The following is a 17,882-nucleotide window of genomic DNA, read 5'->3' on the forward strand; positions in this document are numbered from 1 at the left end:
GACCCGTGATGATCCCCACTGCTAGTTTAAGGTCTGATTTCCTCATTGAGAGCAGTGAGGCGGTTCTTGACTTGGACAGGATTGGCCAGATTGCCCTTGATGTCCTGCAGTTTGGCGTGTTTTGCCAATGTTGGCAGAATTTCTTCCTACATCTTTGCTCTATTGTTTTCCTGAAGTGGCACAGTGGTGGCTTGATGGAATAGTCGATTTCAATGGTTTGTGACTCCGATCCACAGCGTGCCAGTTCATCGGCTGCCTCGTTTCCTTCGATGTTGCAATGCCCTGGGTCCCAAGACAAGGTGACGATTGATTTAGATGGCTCCAAAGCGTGTTTGCAGTCTGGAACAGCCGCGGACTTGATGTAATGGGACTTGAGTGATTTTAGAACCGCTTGACTATCGACGTAGATAGTCACCGGTCCAAATATTTCCCCTCTCATGTTGTTTACCTGTTCCGTGGCCTTTCTGATCGCAAAAACTTCGGCTTGGAAGACACTACAATATAATATGATTGTCGTAGACCAAGGGATTTTGTTAATACAGTAAAACGTGGATATCTTTTTTTTAAATAAAACGCAAACCATTTGAGATATTTAAAAAAGTTTCTTATCGGCTTGAAGTAAAATCAAAACACTTATTAGTGTTACTCGACTTCATTGCCCATGGTGGTGACTCTGATTTTTTTCAACGATGTCGCCCAAATGAGCGGTCAATCGAAAGAGATTGCACGCACGTCAAACTTATTCTTCAATAAATCGATCGCAACGTGGGCTGGGTAGCTTGTGGCACCGTCCTGTTGAAACCACATGTCGCCCTTGTTCGTCCAAAAATAATCATCACTGACGTCATTGTCGACAAAAAATAACTACAAATTTCTGGTGACATACCCCTGTTAAAATAATGAGTTAGTACGTCGATTTGTAATGAGTTTTTGCAGGGTATTTATAAAATCTTTTGGTAATAAGTGACTCACTGACTACTTTGGTAGCCAGAATTTTCAGAGAAGTTGAGACAGTTATCTCCAAATCCAAACCACCTAAAGCTCTTGGATCAGATTGGCTTCTCAATGCTCATGCTCCGAGTTGTTAGGCAACAAAATATGTTCCACCTGGCATCCTATCTGCTGTGTCAACCCAGTCATGACACTGTGATGGAAGATCCACCTCCCTGACACGTCCGCAAGGACTGCAAGTGCCAAGACAGACATCAATCCACTGTCGATACACGAAGGAAAAAATGCCTCTCTAACATATGTCTCAAACATATTTTGCAGCAAACATATATTTCTTTGCAATCAGTCCCAAACATAACATATGTTTGGGTCCTGCAAACAAGTATATGTTTGGGTGCCAACAAAACATTTGGGTGCAAACAAATTATATGCTTGGGTGCAAACAAATTATATGTTTGAGTGCAAACAAATGTTTGTTTGGGTGCAAACAAATACAAACCCAAAAGCCAAAAAAAAAAAAAAAACACATGCACCTGTGGGCGCTTACTGAGAGCAAGGGAGCGTAAATTTCAATTTAAAGAACATTGAAATTTATGCTCACTTGTACTCAGTGTGCGATCACTCGCTATCTCTAACATATACACATACATTTATGGTGGTGGTTTATTGAAAGCATAGACTAATAAAAGAATAGACAAAGAAATCCTCTCACCTAAATTCTCTCACTGAGTGTGAATTGAGTCAGTTAGATAAACACTGAATTTTTAAAATGGCAATAACTATACAATTTTAGACTATTTATGCTGGTAAAAAATAACATTTGGGTAGTCTTTGACCAGATCTACATCCTCATATAAACAAATTCAACAAAATTTTGCAATTTACCCTAAAACAAAATGCAATTGAGTGAGATGTCTCCGTAGTTTCCGTTAGGGCGACCCCTACAAAAAACAAGCACACTACAATTTATCTGTCTATTCTTTTATTTGTCTATGTTGAAAGGCATAGAAAACACAAAAGCAACAACAGATACATATGTACATTCCAAAGAAATACATAACAGACCTTAATAAAAGAATATCTTAATGAAATAATTTATAAAAGTCACACTTTTAAAACGAAAAAATTATATAGAAACATCGTTGAACGCTTATCCATAGTTCTGAAATAAAACACATTTTCCTCAAAGTTGAAATCATCAGCGGGAAATCGGCCTCTGGAATCAAATAATTATATAATGTATTAAATAGGTACGTTCACCCATAAGAACGTTAAAAACTTGGGTTTGGGCGTCGGGTTAGTAACCCTCCCTTAGAAAAAACAGCCTACTATGAAAAAACGAAAGAAAAGAAAAACAAACCCCTCTAAAGTTGACGAACCCCGCAAACGTTTTAAGGACCATGATCTGCGAATCTGCACCTGGAATGTTCGCACTCTTTATAGAGAAGGTGCAGTCTTCGCATTGGCAGACGTACTTGAAAAGTACAAGACCGATATTACTGCCATACAGGAAATACGATGGATTGGGAAAGGCGTCACAACAACACCTAAAGGTGACGCACTGTATTATAGCTTCCATGACGTAAAGCATGAGTTTGGTTGTGGATTCGTAGTTAGTCGGAGACTAAAACATCTGGTATCCAGCTTCACCCCAGTGAATGAAAGACTTGCTGCAATTCGAATAAAAGCTAAATTCTTCAACATCAGCTTTATTTGCGCTCATGCTCCCACTGAAGAAAAAGACGAACAGACCAAAGATATATTTTACGAGCGCTTAGAAGAAACATATGACCGTTGCCCTGCCCATGACATTAAAATCATTCTAGGCGATTTTAATGCCAAAATTGGAAAGAAGAATATCTTTGGCCCAACAGTCGGGAAATTCAGCCTCCACAGTGAAACATCTGACAATGGTATGAGGCTGATAGACTTTGCAGCTGCAAATAACATGGTAGTTAGCAGTACCAGATTTTATCATCTCGATATTCATAAGGGCACCTGGCTGTCTCCAGATCAGAAAAGAAGAAACCAAATTGATCATGTTGTAATAGATGGAAGACATTCATCGAGCGTGTTGGATGTACGATCGTTCCGAGGCGCAAACATTGATTCGGACCACTACCTTGTTGCAGCAAAGGTACGCACCCGCTTAAACGTAGCAAACAAAGTACGAACAGACACAACACGAAAGTTAGACATCGGTAAGCTGCAATCGCAACAGATAGCCACAGCATATTCCACTCAACTAGACCAATTGCTTAATCAAAGCACTTCTCATCCCGATAACATATCAGCGCAATGGCAAAGCATTGCCCACTCCATGCAAACAGCCGCAAAATCCATACTTGGATACCAGAGACCTCCACCAAGGAATCCATGGTATGATCAGGAGTGTCGTGCTGACACCGAAGAGAAAAATGCGGCATATAGGGCTACTTTACAATCCGTAGCAACGCGTAGCGCACGAGAGAGATACAGGGAGGAAAGGAGAGAGGAGAAACGTCTTTTCCGCAGGAAAAAGAGAGAGATGGAAAAGCGGGAGTGTGGAAAAATCGAGATGTACAGGAGCCAGAATGAAGTCCGAAAATTCTACCAAAGAGTCAAGCATCAAACTGATGGCTTTGGTACAGGCACATCCTCCTGTAGAGACCAGCAAGGTAATCTGGTAACAGGTACAGATAGCGTGCTCAGGATATGGAAGGAACATTTCTCCAATCTGCTGGTATCCAATAGTAGCGAAGACGAAGATACCACAGTCCCAATCCCAGAAGATGGTATTGAATGTATACCGCCCAGCAATAAATCGGCTGAAGAGTAATAAGGCAGCAGGGGCCGATGGCTTACCAGCCGAGCTGTTCAAAACCGGAGGCGACACGCTGATAAGGTGTATTCATCAACTAGTTAGCACCATCTGGCAGGAAGAACGAGTACCCGACGATTGGAACCTGAGTATCCTGTGCCCCGTCCACAAGAAGGGAGATAAGACTGTATGCTCCAACTATAGGGGCATAAGTCTTTTCCCTATTGCCTACAAGATCGTGTCTGGGATATTGTGCGAACGACTAAAGCCTATGGTCAACGAGATAATTGGACCATACCAATGCGCCTGTAGACCTGGCAAGTCCACCATTGACCAGATATTTACCCTGCGGCAAATCCTGGAGAAGACCCAAGAGATGCAGATCGACACCTACCACCTTTTTGTCGATTATCGAAAGCAGCCTTCGACAGCCCGCTGCGTTCAAAGGTATTCCAAGCCATGTCTGAATTTGGTATCCCCGCAAAGCTCATCCGGCTTTGTAAAATGACTTTAACTGACACGAGGTCCTCAGTTAAAATAGGAAAGAACCTCTCGGAAGAGTTTGGTACCAAAAGAGGTTTCAGACAAGGAGACAGCCTTTCGTATGACCTCCTCAACATCCTGCTAGAAAAGGTTATACGAGAGGCAAACGTCAAAAGAAGTGGCACAATCTACACCAATAGTCACATGTTACTTGCTTATGCTGATGATATAGACATCATGGGCCGATCAGTAAAAGAAGTAACTGATACCTTTATAAAGGTCGAAGGAGAATCTGCTAAAGTTGGTCTGGCGGTAAACGGTGAGAAGACCAAGTTGATGGTGTCGACGTGCAATGCGTCCATTGAGCTCGGACCGACTGTGGAAGTTGGTTCCTATAATATTGAGGTAGTAAAAGACTTCGTCTACCTCGGCACCTCCGTAAACACAACAAACGACATCAGTTGTGAAATAAAAAGAAGAATTGTATTGGCCAACAGATGCTACTTTGGTTTAAGTAAGCAGTTTAAAAACAAAGCCACATCTCGTCAAACAAAAATAACGCTCTACAAAACACTGATACTACCCGTGCTAATGTGTGGCTCCGAAGCCTGGGTACTTGCGCAAGCAGACATGGCAGTGCTTGGTGTGTTTGAGAGAAAAATTCTTCGAAAGATCTACGGACCAATCTGCGTTGACGGTGAATATCGACGTCGCATGATCCACGAGCTGTATCTGCTATACAACGACATCAATATTGTTAAACGTATCGAGATGCAGCGATTGCGTTGGCTAGGCCATATAATAAGAATGAGCGATGATGAACCCGCTTAAAAGGCGTATAAATACGGGCCGCTTGGCGGTGCACGCAGAATTGGCAGGCCAAAGAATAGATGGCGCAAACAAGTGGATGATGAGATTTAAAGGCGCGGTATTCCAGAGTGCGAAGCAACGAATAGAGAGGAATGGAGATCTCTTCTTAGTTCGGCCTATAGAACAAATGTTCTGTAATGGGCCAGCTAAGTAAGTAAGTAATAAATAGGTACATCCATATTTCTAATATACATATGTATGTATGTATGTATATGAAAAATGTATTGATGTAATTACCAATATTAAATTTTTCCTTGTCCAATAAAATATTTCGATTAACCTTTTTGATTAAGTTATAAAATTTCCAACTATAAAATGTTTTCGGTATTTGATTTACTGAAAAGCACAATTTCTTTAAGAAAACACAAAACACTAATTTATTCACTCACTTTACCGCCTTTACTCAACGATTGTATTTAGAAAACTGAAGAAAAGGGAACAACATAATATAAGTTTTTTTTTCCTCTTCACTTGCTACGTTGGTTAACAACAACAACAAAGCACTAAATACACGTGCCAAAGCGTCTGCGCCTTCTATTACACAATAAACACAGCTCTTTATTATAAAACAGCATTTCGCAGCCGCGAGAGCCCTGTTGTTAACCTCTTTGACAAAAAATATGTTGGTACCCAAACAAATAACATTGAGATTTGTTACAAAATGTTGCAAACATATATTTGTTTGGACACAACCAAATTATGTTTGGATCCAAACATATATTTGTTTGCAACCAATCCCAAACAAATATTTGTTTGGATCCAAACATATGTATATCTAACATACAGTTTTTTGTGTGTAGCGGACTTCGTGAAACCCATACATCAACAGGCGGCCTTCGAATACTTCCGGTACCTCCCCCACTAATGTTTAAATGATGTTTAAAGGGAAGTACACACTATCATTCAAAACTGACAGTCAACGTACTTTTAGGAAAATTTTCCGTCAAATAACAAATTTTATTAGAGATTACAAAAGAACATTTTCAGTTAGGCTTTAATATTCACGAAATAGACCTCGATGACTGTCAGTTTTACTTGTCAATGTGTACTATACTTAAGGAATGTTCGAGAGTAGTTTCTAATTTTTACCGAAGGTAGACCTTATTACAATTTTTTTTTTCGTAGCCAAGTCCATACTTACTAAAAGCTCTAAATTACTTTACTGACATCAACTAAATTGACTAAGGAGCAGAATTAATTAAAGGGGTCTCTTGGAAAACCCCTTCAGTAGGCATATTCTGTAACTTTAATCTTTTGAAAAGTTGGTAAAATTTCTTTGGTTTTTATAACAACTACAAAACAAACAAATGAAATTGTTGTAAAATAAACAATGAGTAAAGGTGTTAAAAAGTTACAGAATAGGGGGGCTGGTACCCCTTTCACAAGCTTTGAAAAAAAATTCTTTGAGTATATCTTTGGAATTTTATAAAATTTCTCCTAGGTAAGTCCATACTCCTCACATATTGCTCCTAAAGCTCTAAAAATTCTACGCTGACGAACACCATAACTATCGAGGGATGACTACCAAAACCCAAAATCCCATTTTAACATATACAATGCTGATCCGTTCTCTGAGGAATGTTCTCCGCCAAAGTTTAATGAATTGGTGTTCGCTTCCTTACGGTAGCGTAAACACAAACCACACGTATTCTCTCTTTATTTCTGATTTGCCATTGCTTAACAATGGGGAGAGTTACTTACCACTACTAATACACCAACTATTCTGAGCACCCCTGGTTTAATGCAGTTAAAGGTCACTTATCGGACCGTGTGGAAATTATAATAGTGGGTAGTTGTTATGATCATAACTATAACATTGTAGTTTTTTTCTAGGGGAAACAATACCTTCCTGAGATAGGGGCCCCGAAATTTTCCAATAGTTTATGAGTGAAATTAAAAAAGATTGAATAGGTAATTGTACAATTTCCAAAATGAAACTTATAGTTGACGGCATTACCTATGTTTTTATGAAAAAACATATTGAAAATTCGTTTTCTAACTTCCTTAAAAATAAATTCTTTGTAAATGGCTTTTTGTGCTATTTTTAATATCATTACTATAAATGTATGTTGAGTTTTACTAATGTTGGCCCCGTAAGGGCAAGTCCATATTTCTTTTAAAATACAGGGGAAAGTCTCTAGTTTACAATAAAACTAGATCCAGCTGCCCCCAGCTGCCACCCTGTAAGTTATTCCCCTTATTCCACGCGTGTAAAATCGTCAAAATTCCGAAAATCGAGAGCTACGTTTATATGGGAGCTATACCTAAACTTGGACCTATTTTGAACATTTTTTGCAAGGAGGTATATTGTTCCCTCAGAACTCAAAATGCAAAATTACAGCCAAATCGGTTGGAAAATTTGGCTAAAATCGCCAAAATTCCGAAAATCGGGAGCTACGTTTATATGGGAGCTATACCTAAACGTGGACCTATATTGAACATTTTTTGCATGGATGTATGGTGTTCCCTCCGAAGTCAAAATACAAAATTACAGCCAACTCGGTTAGTAAATTTGGCTAAAATCGTCAAAATAACGAATATCGGGAGGTACGTTTATATGGCACCTATGTCTAAACTTGGACTTATAATGAACATTTGTTGCAAGGAGGTATGTTGTTCCCTCAGAACACAAAATGCAAAATTACAGCCAAATCGATTGAAAAATTTGGCTAAAATCGTCAAAATACCGAATATAGGGAGGTACGTTTATATGGGAGCTATACCTAAACGTGGACCTACATTCATTAAAATAGTTTTTCTCCCTTTTGGGCTCGATTATAACTATTTTTGATACTCCTTTCCATACAAGTGGGACCACTGAGCACTGAGTTGCGAAATTACATCCATTGGTTTGGTAGTCGGCTTAGGTAGCTCCCAAATGCTTGCGGGTACTCATACTTCCTGACGCCCAGTTTGGGAATGCTTATATCCCTCGTCATGAAAATAACATTCCAAAACAAAAATTTTTGACTCTAGTTTTTGTTTTTAAATTGTCTACAGGTTTTTATCTTAGGTATCAGATGACTAGCTAAAATTCCGAATCACACTACTAATTTAGAAAATTATTCAACGTGAATTTCTTGTTTCTCAGAATACATGCCGAATAAAGTATAAAGACAAAAATAGTCACAAAAATTAGCATTATTAGTGGCACCACATGTTTTTAACAAAAAACAATCCACCACAAAACAAAACTGACGTTACAGCATCATAACACTACCGAAATTTCAAAAAAAAAAAAAACTTGTCAAACCATAAAAGAAGCGATGATAACGATCCTCACAATAAAACATAAATCAATTGAATAACGACTATCTCGCCATAAGAGCTTGTTAATTCATTCATATGTGGGCCCCTACATCACCATCAGCTGGTAGAGCGCGAAAGCATGCATATCTTTGAAACTGGTTTAGATTTTCTGTTTACAAGCATATGGTAAGTTAATCACAAAATTAAGTTAAGCTACTATTTTTGTGGTGGATTCTAAACATGTGTGTTTTTTGTTAACAGTTGTAAATTTGTGTTGTTGTTGTGTCTGTTGTTGTAATATGTAATGATTTGTTAATGTTTTTAAATCGTTTTATCGTTTTCAAATAAAAACTCAACAACAGTTAAATCTCTATTCAAGTTCATGTCCATGCTGCTGTTATTAAACGGGGCTTAAAACCACAAATGACCTTTGTGTGACGCTTTACCTGTCATTTGTGCATTCAGAGGTGTTTTGAGAACCTGTAAATAAATGTGATTTTTAAGCAATCAAACAAATATTTGTTAATCGCTAAATATTTGTTGTTAATTACTTTCAACGAAAAAAATATCTTCCATCATGCAGCTCTCAACGCGAAAGAGAAATTAATAAATATAATTCAAGATAATTATTTTAATGATGTATGGAGGCAATGCTCATTTGCATACACTCACGGAAATTGATTAGTTATTAATGGCATATAAAAAGGTAAATTATTGAAGTGCATTTATTGTTGGGGCAGATTATTATCATCTTTTATAGAATCAGGAAAATAAACATATGTATGATGAGGACAACTAATTCATATGTATACAAGAAAGGGAGGTAGTGAATTAAAGGTCTAAAATAAGAAGATCTAAAGGTCTTCTGTAGAAGAAAAGTCTTTCGAAGAATTTTTCTCTCAAACACGCCAAGCATTGCCTTATCTGCTTGCACAAGTACCCAGGCTTCGGAACCATACATCAGCACGGGTAGTATTAGTGTTTTGTAAAGCGTTATTTTTGATTGTGTGTTTGTTGTTTGTTTACTTAAGGCAAAGTAGCATCTGTTGGCCAATACAATTCTTCTTTTTATTTCACAAATGATGTCGTTTTTTGTGTTTACGGCGGTGCCGAGGTATACGAAGTCGAAAATTATAGGAACCAACATTAACAGTTGATCCGATCTTAATGGACGCATTGCGCGTCGAGACCATCAGCTTGGTCTTCTCGCCGCTTACCGCCAGACCCACTGTAGCAGATTCTCCTTCGACCTTCATAAAGGTATCGGTTACTTCTTTTACTAATCGTCCCATGATGTCTAATATCATCAGCATAAGCATGTAACATGTGGCTATTGGTGTAGATTGTGCCACTTCTTTTGACGTTTGCCTCTCGTATAACCTTTTCTAGCAGGATGTTGAAGAGGTCACACGAAAGGCTGTCTCCTTGTCTGAAACCTCTTTTGGTACCAGACACTTCGGAGAGGTTCATTCCTATTTTAACTGAGGACCTCGTGTCAGTTAAAGTCATTTTACAAAGCCGGATGAGCTTTGCGGGGATACCAAATTCAGACATAGCTTGGAATACCTTTCAGACATAGCTTGGAATACACCTTATCAGCGTATCGCCTCCGGATTTAAACAGCTCGGCTGGTAGGCCATCAGCTCCTGCTGCTTTATTATTCTTCAGCCGATTTATTGCTGTCTTTACCTCATCTTGGCTGGGCGGTATACATTCAATACCATCTTCTGGGATTGGGACTGTGGTATCTTCGTCGTCTTCGCTGCTATTGGATACCAACAGATTTGAAAAATGTTCTTTCCATATCCTGAGTACACTATCTATATCAGTTACCAAATTACCTTGCTGGTCTCTACAGGAGGATGTGTCTGTACCAAAGCCATCAGTTTGATGCTTGACTCTTTGGTAGAATTTTCGGACTTCATTCTGGCTCCTGTACATCTCGATTTTTTCACACTCCCGCTTTTCCATCTCTCTCTTTTTCCTGCGGAAAAGACGTTTCTCCTCTCTCCTTTTCTCCCTGTATCTCTCTCGTGCGCTACGCGTGTCTACGGATTGTAAAGTAGCCATATATGCCGCATTTTTCTCTTCGGTGGCAGCACGACACTCCTAGTCATGCACGACACTCCTCCGGATTGTAAAGTAGCCCTGTATGCCGCATTTTTCTCTTCGGATTCCTTAGTGGAAGTCTCTGGAATCCAAGTATGGATTTTGCGGCTGTTTGCATGGAGTGGGCAATATGTTGCCATTGTGTTGTTATGTTATAGGGACAAGGAGTGCTCGCGTTAAGCAATTGGGCTAGTTGAGTGGAATATGCTGTGGCTATCTGTTGTGTTTGCAGCCTATCGATGTCCAACTTCCGCGTTGTGTCTGTTCGTGCTTTATTTGCAACGTTTAGACGGGTACGTACCTTTGCTGCAACAAGGTAGTGGTCCGAATCAATGTTTGTGCCTCGGAACGATCGTACATCCAACACGCTGGATGAATGTCTTCCATCTATTACAACATAATCAATTTGATTACTTGTTCTTTGATCTGGAGACAGCCAGGTGCCCTTATGAATATCGAGATGATTAAATCTGGTACTGCTAACTACCATGTTTTTTGCAGCTGCAAAGTCGATCAGCCTCATACCATTGTCAGATGTTTCACTGTGGAGACTGAATTTCCCGACTGTTGGGCCAAAGATATTCTCCTTTCCACTTTTGGCATTACAATCGCCTAGAATGATTTTAATGTCATGGGCAGGGCAACGGTCATATGTTTCTTCTAAGCGCTCGTAAAATATATCATTGGTCTGTTCGTCCTTGTCTTCAGTGGGAGCATGAGCGCAAATAAAGCTGATGTTGAAGAATTTTGCTGGGGTGATGCTGGAGACCAGATGTTTCAACCTCCGACCAACTACAATTCCGCAACGAAACTCATGCTTTGTGTCATGGCAGCTAAAATACAGTGCGTCACCTTTAGGTGTTGTTGTGACGCCCGTTCCATCGTATTTCCTGTATGGCAGTAATGTCGGCCTTGTACTTTTCAAGTACATCTGTCAATGCTTAACCGGCACCTTTAAAGCCTTCTATAAGAAGACACTTTTGTAAGAACTAAAGTTATTCTAGATTACAAGTAAATGTATCCATAAGAATAGAAGAAATCCTACAGGTTTCCTTTAAGAGGAATAATACCTTTCTTGGCGTTTCAAGTAAAAAAATTAAAATGTAATGGGCATCCTTGCTCGAATTTGGTTCGGCCGTTTTGTATTCTTTTAATAGAAATGATTAAGATAAGAAGGCGAAACAAGCAAGAAAACTCCTTTGAGTCGTAGCCTTAAAGGTCTTCGATACGAAGACCCAGAGGTCTTCTAAGAGATGACCAGTCTTCTAAGCTACTGATCCCTGGAAATGCAAAAATTTTACAATTTTATTGTAATGGTCTTCAAGGTAAGACCGATGAAATAATGGACTTTATGAGTCGAAAGAATAACCTGGTCGTGGCAAGAAACCAAGGTCAACAACAAGGATAGCACTAGAATTGTATATGGGGGACTAGCTTTCCTGTTGCACAATCTGTTGAATACTGTAACCACGAGTTTTCCCCCTTTTGCTAGAGTAACTTGTCGTGGTCCAGGTATCCTTAAAGAAAATTATTTAAATTTAGACGGTAAGAAAATACAGTGATTACCGTTTGACGCACTTTTTATTGTTTTCGTTGATAGAGAATTACGCTTTACAGTTGACTTATTCTACTTAGTATACCAAGAATTATATTTCGGGCTTCGGCCGGCACTGGAATTTTATTAAAAATGTTCTTCGATTTGAGACCTGGATAAGTACTCGTTAACACAGGAAAGCCAGGGAATTGGTAGACCAGAGACCTAGCTAAGTATTCTAGGTTCTCAGAATATTCGATCAATATTATATTGCTACAGGATGCAAGAAACCTGGATATGTACTCAAGCAGGACCTACAAGGAAATGTAAAGCTGCGGTTAAAAGAGACCCTAATAAGTACTCAAGCAATCTACCTATTAGCAATTCCAAATTAGTCCGCTTTTGGAATATCATAATCGACTGTACCCTAAGACCTGTCGATTAGGAACTTTCACCTTACTGTCCATCATGAGTTGTGGCATTCCGTTCTCGGAAACGACCAGAGGGTTACAGCGTTGGAGCAGATTGAGAGCTCTATGTTTTTCACGGATACGCAGTGAATTGCAATAACCGGTTTTTCGATTGATTAATCGTTAACCGCCGAAAATCGAATATAATCGACCATTTTCGTAGATGCAATCCGTGGTGGTTACATGTATAAAAAAGTAACGTCAATTATGCTGTTTTAGCACGCCCAATAGTCAACTACTACAAACTATATATAACTATATAACTGACTACGAATAATAGTTGACACCGTCTTCCGAAAGTCGACTAAGAATAATCGATTATCCGGGTTTCGCACAGTCAATAGTCGACTACAACGTTTGGACATTTTACGGTTAATAATCGATTAATCGATTAACCGAAATCGATTTTACGTATCCCTATACTGGATTGTGGGCAACGAGCCCTGGAAAGAAGGAATATACAACCGCAGTCACGTTTGGCGACGATATACTGAATGAACCGAAGAGATGCGCATGTTAATTTAATTTGTTGAGCACCTCGGATGTGACAGAGCGAAGGGAAGAGTTATATGTCGAATCATATATATTTCCTAACTAATTAAAAGTCTTTGATGATGTCACTTCACGTTGTTTGAGACATCGAACAGACTAGCTTCCGACCAAGTTTGAAACCTTGGGTAATCAATTATATGTGTGAACGCTAGTCGTACGTGGAATTCATGAACAAGAATTCGAAACCCCGTCGAGTGAAGCAGGGAGATCCCCAAGGTGGGGTTGATATCTCAGAAATTGTTTAACTTCTACCATTCCTGTATTCCACCCCCTCTTGACGGTATAGAGATCATAATGTATGCGTACTATTGTACGATCTTGACGTCGAATACCTTCAATCCATTCAATCTTACCATCTCGATATTTTCCGAAAGAGGAATATGCAAATATCCGTCTGTCTCTGTTACTCTGTTCACCACATGAACTGCACAGAGGTCGGTCTGTCGTAAGCTATGCGGCGCCAGTGTGGTGCGCACAAAATTTAAACCGACCTGAGAACTACAACAGGTTATAACCTCATGTTATCAATGGACCATCTGCATGAGGGATGAAGATTCTTCCAGTACGGCAACACAATGTCATGTCCCGTTAAAATACTTCCACGGGTGTTATGGTGGGAGTCCTCCCGGTATGACATGTCCCGAGATACCACGGCTGGAACTGGAATAAGATCAATTGGACTTCTGTAGACTTAGTGGTCTTATAAAAAAAATCCTAATGATCTTCTTGGGAAAATCTTATGTTATTCATAATGAGACCTTAAATTCTTCTATACGAAGACCTGGTGGTTTTCTATAAAAGGACCTTGAAGTTTTCTATACGATGACATACTGGCCTTCTATAGGATACCTAGCCTTATACAAGAACAACTTATCATCTCATAAAACAGAGAAGACTTTTGGTCCGCTAAAAGAAGGCTGGTCTTTCTTCCGGATATGTTCGTAACTTATATGAATTTTGTAATAAAATGTCCTTCCTTTTCGTTTCATAGTTTGTTGGTTTTACTCTTTGCCGAATTTCCAGACTCAGTTATATTTTCTGTATATCTCATCACTGAAATTTACTTAAAAGTTACAAATCTTTGTTTACATACAGTGTAGAGCCCCACATTGGGCGCCACTGGAGAGCTTCAATATATTCCGTTGTAATTTATTTAAAAAAAAAATCTTAATTTATTTGTTCTATCCAATAAATGTTGTTCGCTTCTTCTTCTAGCTGCCATATTCCCAATAATTGTGCTGCTTTTTGCTGGTGGTTGGAGTGATCGGTATAATAAGAGGAAGGCCTGTATGATATTCCCCGTGTTAGGCGAAAGTCTTATGTTCTTGTGTAAGTATACTGCTGAACAACATGTGTAATTCGCTCAATTACATAATTATTTAATCGATTTTTCACAAGGAAGGTTTGCTGATATCGGCAATATTTTTCGATAAAATCCCCATGGAGTTTGGTGCCTATACTGAAGCTATTGTACCGGGATTGCTTGGTGGTTCAACATTGTGTCTGATGGCTATTGACAGTTATATAACAATTTCAACACCGGAACCAGATCGTGTATTTAGGTAAGTAAGACATAGAAGATTAGATGATGATAGAAATGTTGGGCGCCATTTTTTATACCCTTCACCATTCTATGGGGGGTTTATTAAGTTTGTCATTCCATTTGTAACTACTCGAAATACTAATTTTAGACCATATAAACTATATATATTCTGGATCAGCGTGTAATTCTATATCGATATTGCCATGTCAGTCCGTCTGTGAAAATCACTTCAGCGTCTGAACGGATTGAAGCAGATGGATGGATGACATTTTAGTAAAATGCATTGTATGTCCGAGGGACTTTTGGTATTGAAAATGGGTTATGTAAGCCCACGTTTTGGTATAGCCCCCATACAAAGTGACCCGTCTCCGTTTTAAGGAATTTTTAAGATATTTTTCCCATTTGACCACCGAGTTGGTATTTGTGTCTCCAGAGGCTAAAAAACATTCATACCAAAAATCGTTGATATAGGTCCACGTTTTGATATAGTCCCCATATTTTGAATCTAATTTGGTATTATTCCTCCTTTGGGCTACAAAACTTTCTCCCAGCGATTTGTCAGCAAAGGTCTACGTGTTTGTATAGCCCCCATAAGACGGCTCCTCCCGATTTCCGGTATTTTGAAGGTTTTATCCTCATTATTTCACCAAAGTGGTTGAAATTCGGTATTTAGTCGTTTCCGGGGCTACAAAATTCTACCATAGAAATTTATCGGGATTGGTTCACGTTTTGATGTATCGGTAAAGGCCCACGTCTTCTTACATATGCTCCATAGAACGGTACCTCCCGATTTTCGGTATGTTGAAGGTTGTGTCCTCAATATCCCACCGAAATGACTGATATTTGGTAGTTAGATTTTGTTGGGGCTATAAAACTGTTCACAGCCACCGCAGAACAGCACCTCCCGATTTTCTATATTTTTAATATTTTGGTCTCAATATTCCACCAAAAAGACTGAAATTTGGTACTTAGTCTACTTTGAGGGTATAAAACTTTTCACTTGAAATTTGTCGGTATAGGTCCAAGCCATCATATAGCCCCCACAGAACGGTACCACCCGATTTTCGGTATTTTGAAGGTTTTAGTCTAATTATCACACCGAAATGGCTGAAATTTGTTATTTAGCCTTCCCTGAGGGTATAAAACTTTCCACCTGAAATTTGTCGGTATAGGTCTACGCCTTCATATAGCCCCCATAGAACGGTACCACCCGATTTTCGGTATTTTTAAGGTTTTGGCCTCATTATTACACCGAAATGGCGGAAATTTAGTTCTCAGTCTTCGTGGGGGGTATAAAACTTTCTCCCAGAAATTTGTTGGTATAGGTCAAGGCCTTCATATTGCCACTATAGAGCGGTACCTCCCGATACCTCCCACCAAAATAGCTGAATTTTGATATTTCGTTTTTGTTGGAGGTAAAAACCTTTCTGACTGAAATTTGTCGGTATAGATCCACTTTCGATATAGCCCCCCCCCCCCCCCCCCCCCGTTATTCTTAAGGTTGTGACGTCAATATCCAAACGAAAAACTGAAATTTGTTATTTAGTCTTCCATGGGGTTATAAAATAATCCAGAAGAGAATTATCAGTATAGGTCCCCGGGTTCCTATTGAAGGTTTTACCGAAATATCGGAAATTTCGTATTTAGTCTTCTTTGAGTCTGAACACTTTCCGCCAGAAATTTGTAAGTATAGGTCGACGTTAGCCCCCATGGAACGGTATCTCCCGAATTTTGTTTTAGTCTTCTTCATAAACGAAAGGAAACTAATTGTTCCATTTTACTTTTACTTATCGCCGCTCTTACTTGTTTCTATTTAATAAAATCCATAGTAAGTAAGATTGATAGAAGCATTGGGTGCAGCTTTTCCAGTTCGAAAAATCCTAGTCCTCAATATTTTTCCCTTATTATCTACTTTCAGATTTGGCATCTTTGCCACGTTTACCAACACCCTAGGATTCGTAGGTCAACCCATTAGTGGTGTTTTGTTCAATTACCTTGGCTACACATGTAAGTATTCAAAGCTTCATTAATTATAACATACATGTCTTAACCTCTTCTCTTTTTTCCTTAGGGTCCTTTGCCATGGCCTTCTCTTTCAACATCATTGGAATGCTCTATATTATATTCAATATCAAAGAACTCAAACAGCTACCTTCAAAATCCGACAACATAGATGGTGCTGCTGGAAAATCAATTTCTGGTACTGACAATCCTGCATACGAAATAACACAACTGGAAGATTTACCCACTGCACAACGGCACAACAATGGCATCGACACCGTAGATGCTGCGGTTGCTACAACTACCCAACCCCAAAAACGAAATGCCCTAAGAGATTTCTTTGATCCCACATTAGTTGTGGATTATGTGAAATTTCCTCTCAAAAAGAGACCCAATCGTGGTCGTATGCTCTTGATATTCCTGATGATGGCCTATTTCTTTACCATGGGACCAGGTATTGGTGAAGGTGATTTCTGGAATCGTTTTGCTTTCAAAAAGTTGAATTGGAATGGCAATGATTATAGTGTTTATTCAACAGTTACATCAGCGCTCTCTTTGGCGGGTAAGTGAAGGTGATAAATTCGAAGATGAAGGGTGGTAAATGAATTGGAGTTATTTTTAATTTTTCAGGTACCTTTATTGGCACAGCAATATTTAGTAAAATGCTAAAACTTTCCGATGCCATGGTGGGCATTGTATCTGCTTGTACCACAGCTCTATCCAGAGCATTGTTTGTAAGTATATGAAGGTGATAAAAAAATACTAAACCCCAAGTAAATTATCCATATTGTGGTCGTAGTGCGACGACTGGTGAGTGGGTTTAGCAGGGCATTTAAACTAATGGTGAGTGTGGTGCGGTACCAATCCACATAAAGGGCATGTGTTGGATATCGTGCCATAAATTCGAGCCCAATACGAATTGAGGTCGCAGGCAGCACCGTCCGAATCCCAACTAAGCTAAAATCAGTAGTGTTTGCCTTGGCAGCGGCAGTCACACTGTATCTTTGCACTGACTGCGCAACTGCATCAATGTGAATGGTATTCAAGCCTCCCGCGTTGATCTAGAGGTTCTCGCATGTGCCATTGGACCTCGTTCTCTAAATCATGGAAATCTCAGCTCAGCCTATTGTTTTGTAAGAGGTCAACAAGGTTTCTATGTCAACACCCCAAGGTCTGTCGGTCAGCGGCTTGAGAATATTGTTCCTACTTCTGATCTTGTAGCAAATAGCCGGGCGGATGGGCGGATGATTTAAACATGCTGTCGAACATAGCATAAATTTTCCAGGAGGTAGTTAGTAGCCGGTATCAAGACATCATCGA

General features: G+C 39.3%; 2 protein-coding genes across 5 annotated transcripts in view; one reads left to right on the top strand and one right to left on the bottom strand.

Moving 5' to 3' along the window:
- Vsx2 (Visual system homeobox 2) overlaps window positions 1-17,882 on the bottom strand; it is a 459,366-nt gene that overhangs the window by 319,140 nt on the left and 122,344 nt on the right. The gene's annotated exons all lie outside the window — the stretch shown is intronic.
- Window positions 1-17,882, top strand: part of LOC141399964 (solute carrier family 46 member 2) — a 34,602-nt gene that overhangs the window by 13,437 nt on the left and 3,283 nt on the right. For both annotated transcript variants that reach the window (XM_073979349.1, XM_073979348.1), the window contains exons 2-6: window positions 14,234-14,347; window positions 14,421-14,580; window positions 16,480-16,568; window positions 16,633-17,124; window positions 17,193-17,296. In XM_073979349.1, the coding sequence (XP_073835450.1) occupies window positions 14,234-14,347; window positions 14,421-14,580; window positions 16,480-16,568; window positions 16,633-17,124; window positions 17,193-17,296 (959 nt within the window). The remainder of the gene's footprint in view (window positions 1-14,233; window positions 14,348-14,420; window positions 14,581-16,479; window positions 16,569-16,632; window positions 17,125-17,192; window positions 17,297-17,882) is intronic.

This window comes from Musca autumnalis, unplaced genomic scaffold (genome assembly GCF_047663935.1).
Source record: "Musca autumnalis isolate F117 unplaced genomic scaffold, ASM4766393v1 scaffold_3, whole genome shotgun sequence".
Taxonomy (NCBI): Eukaryota; Metazoa; Arthropoda; class Insecta; order Diptera; family Muscidae; genus Musca; species Musca autumnalis.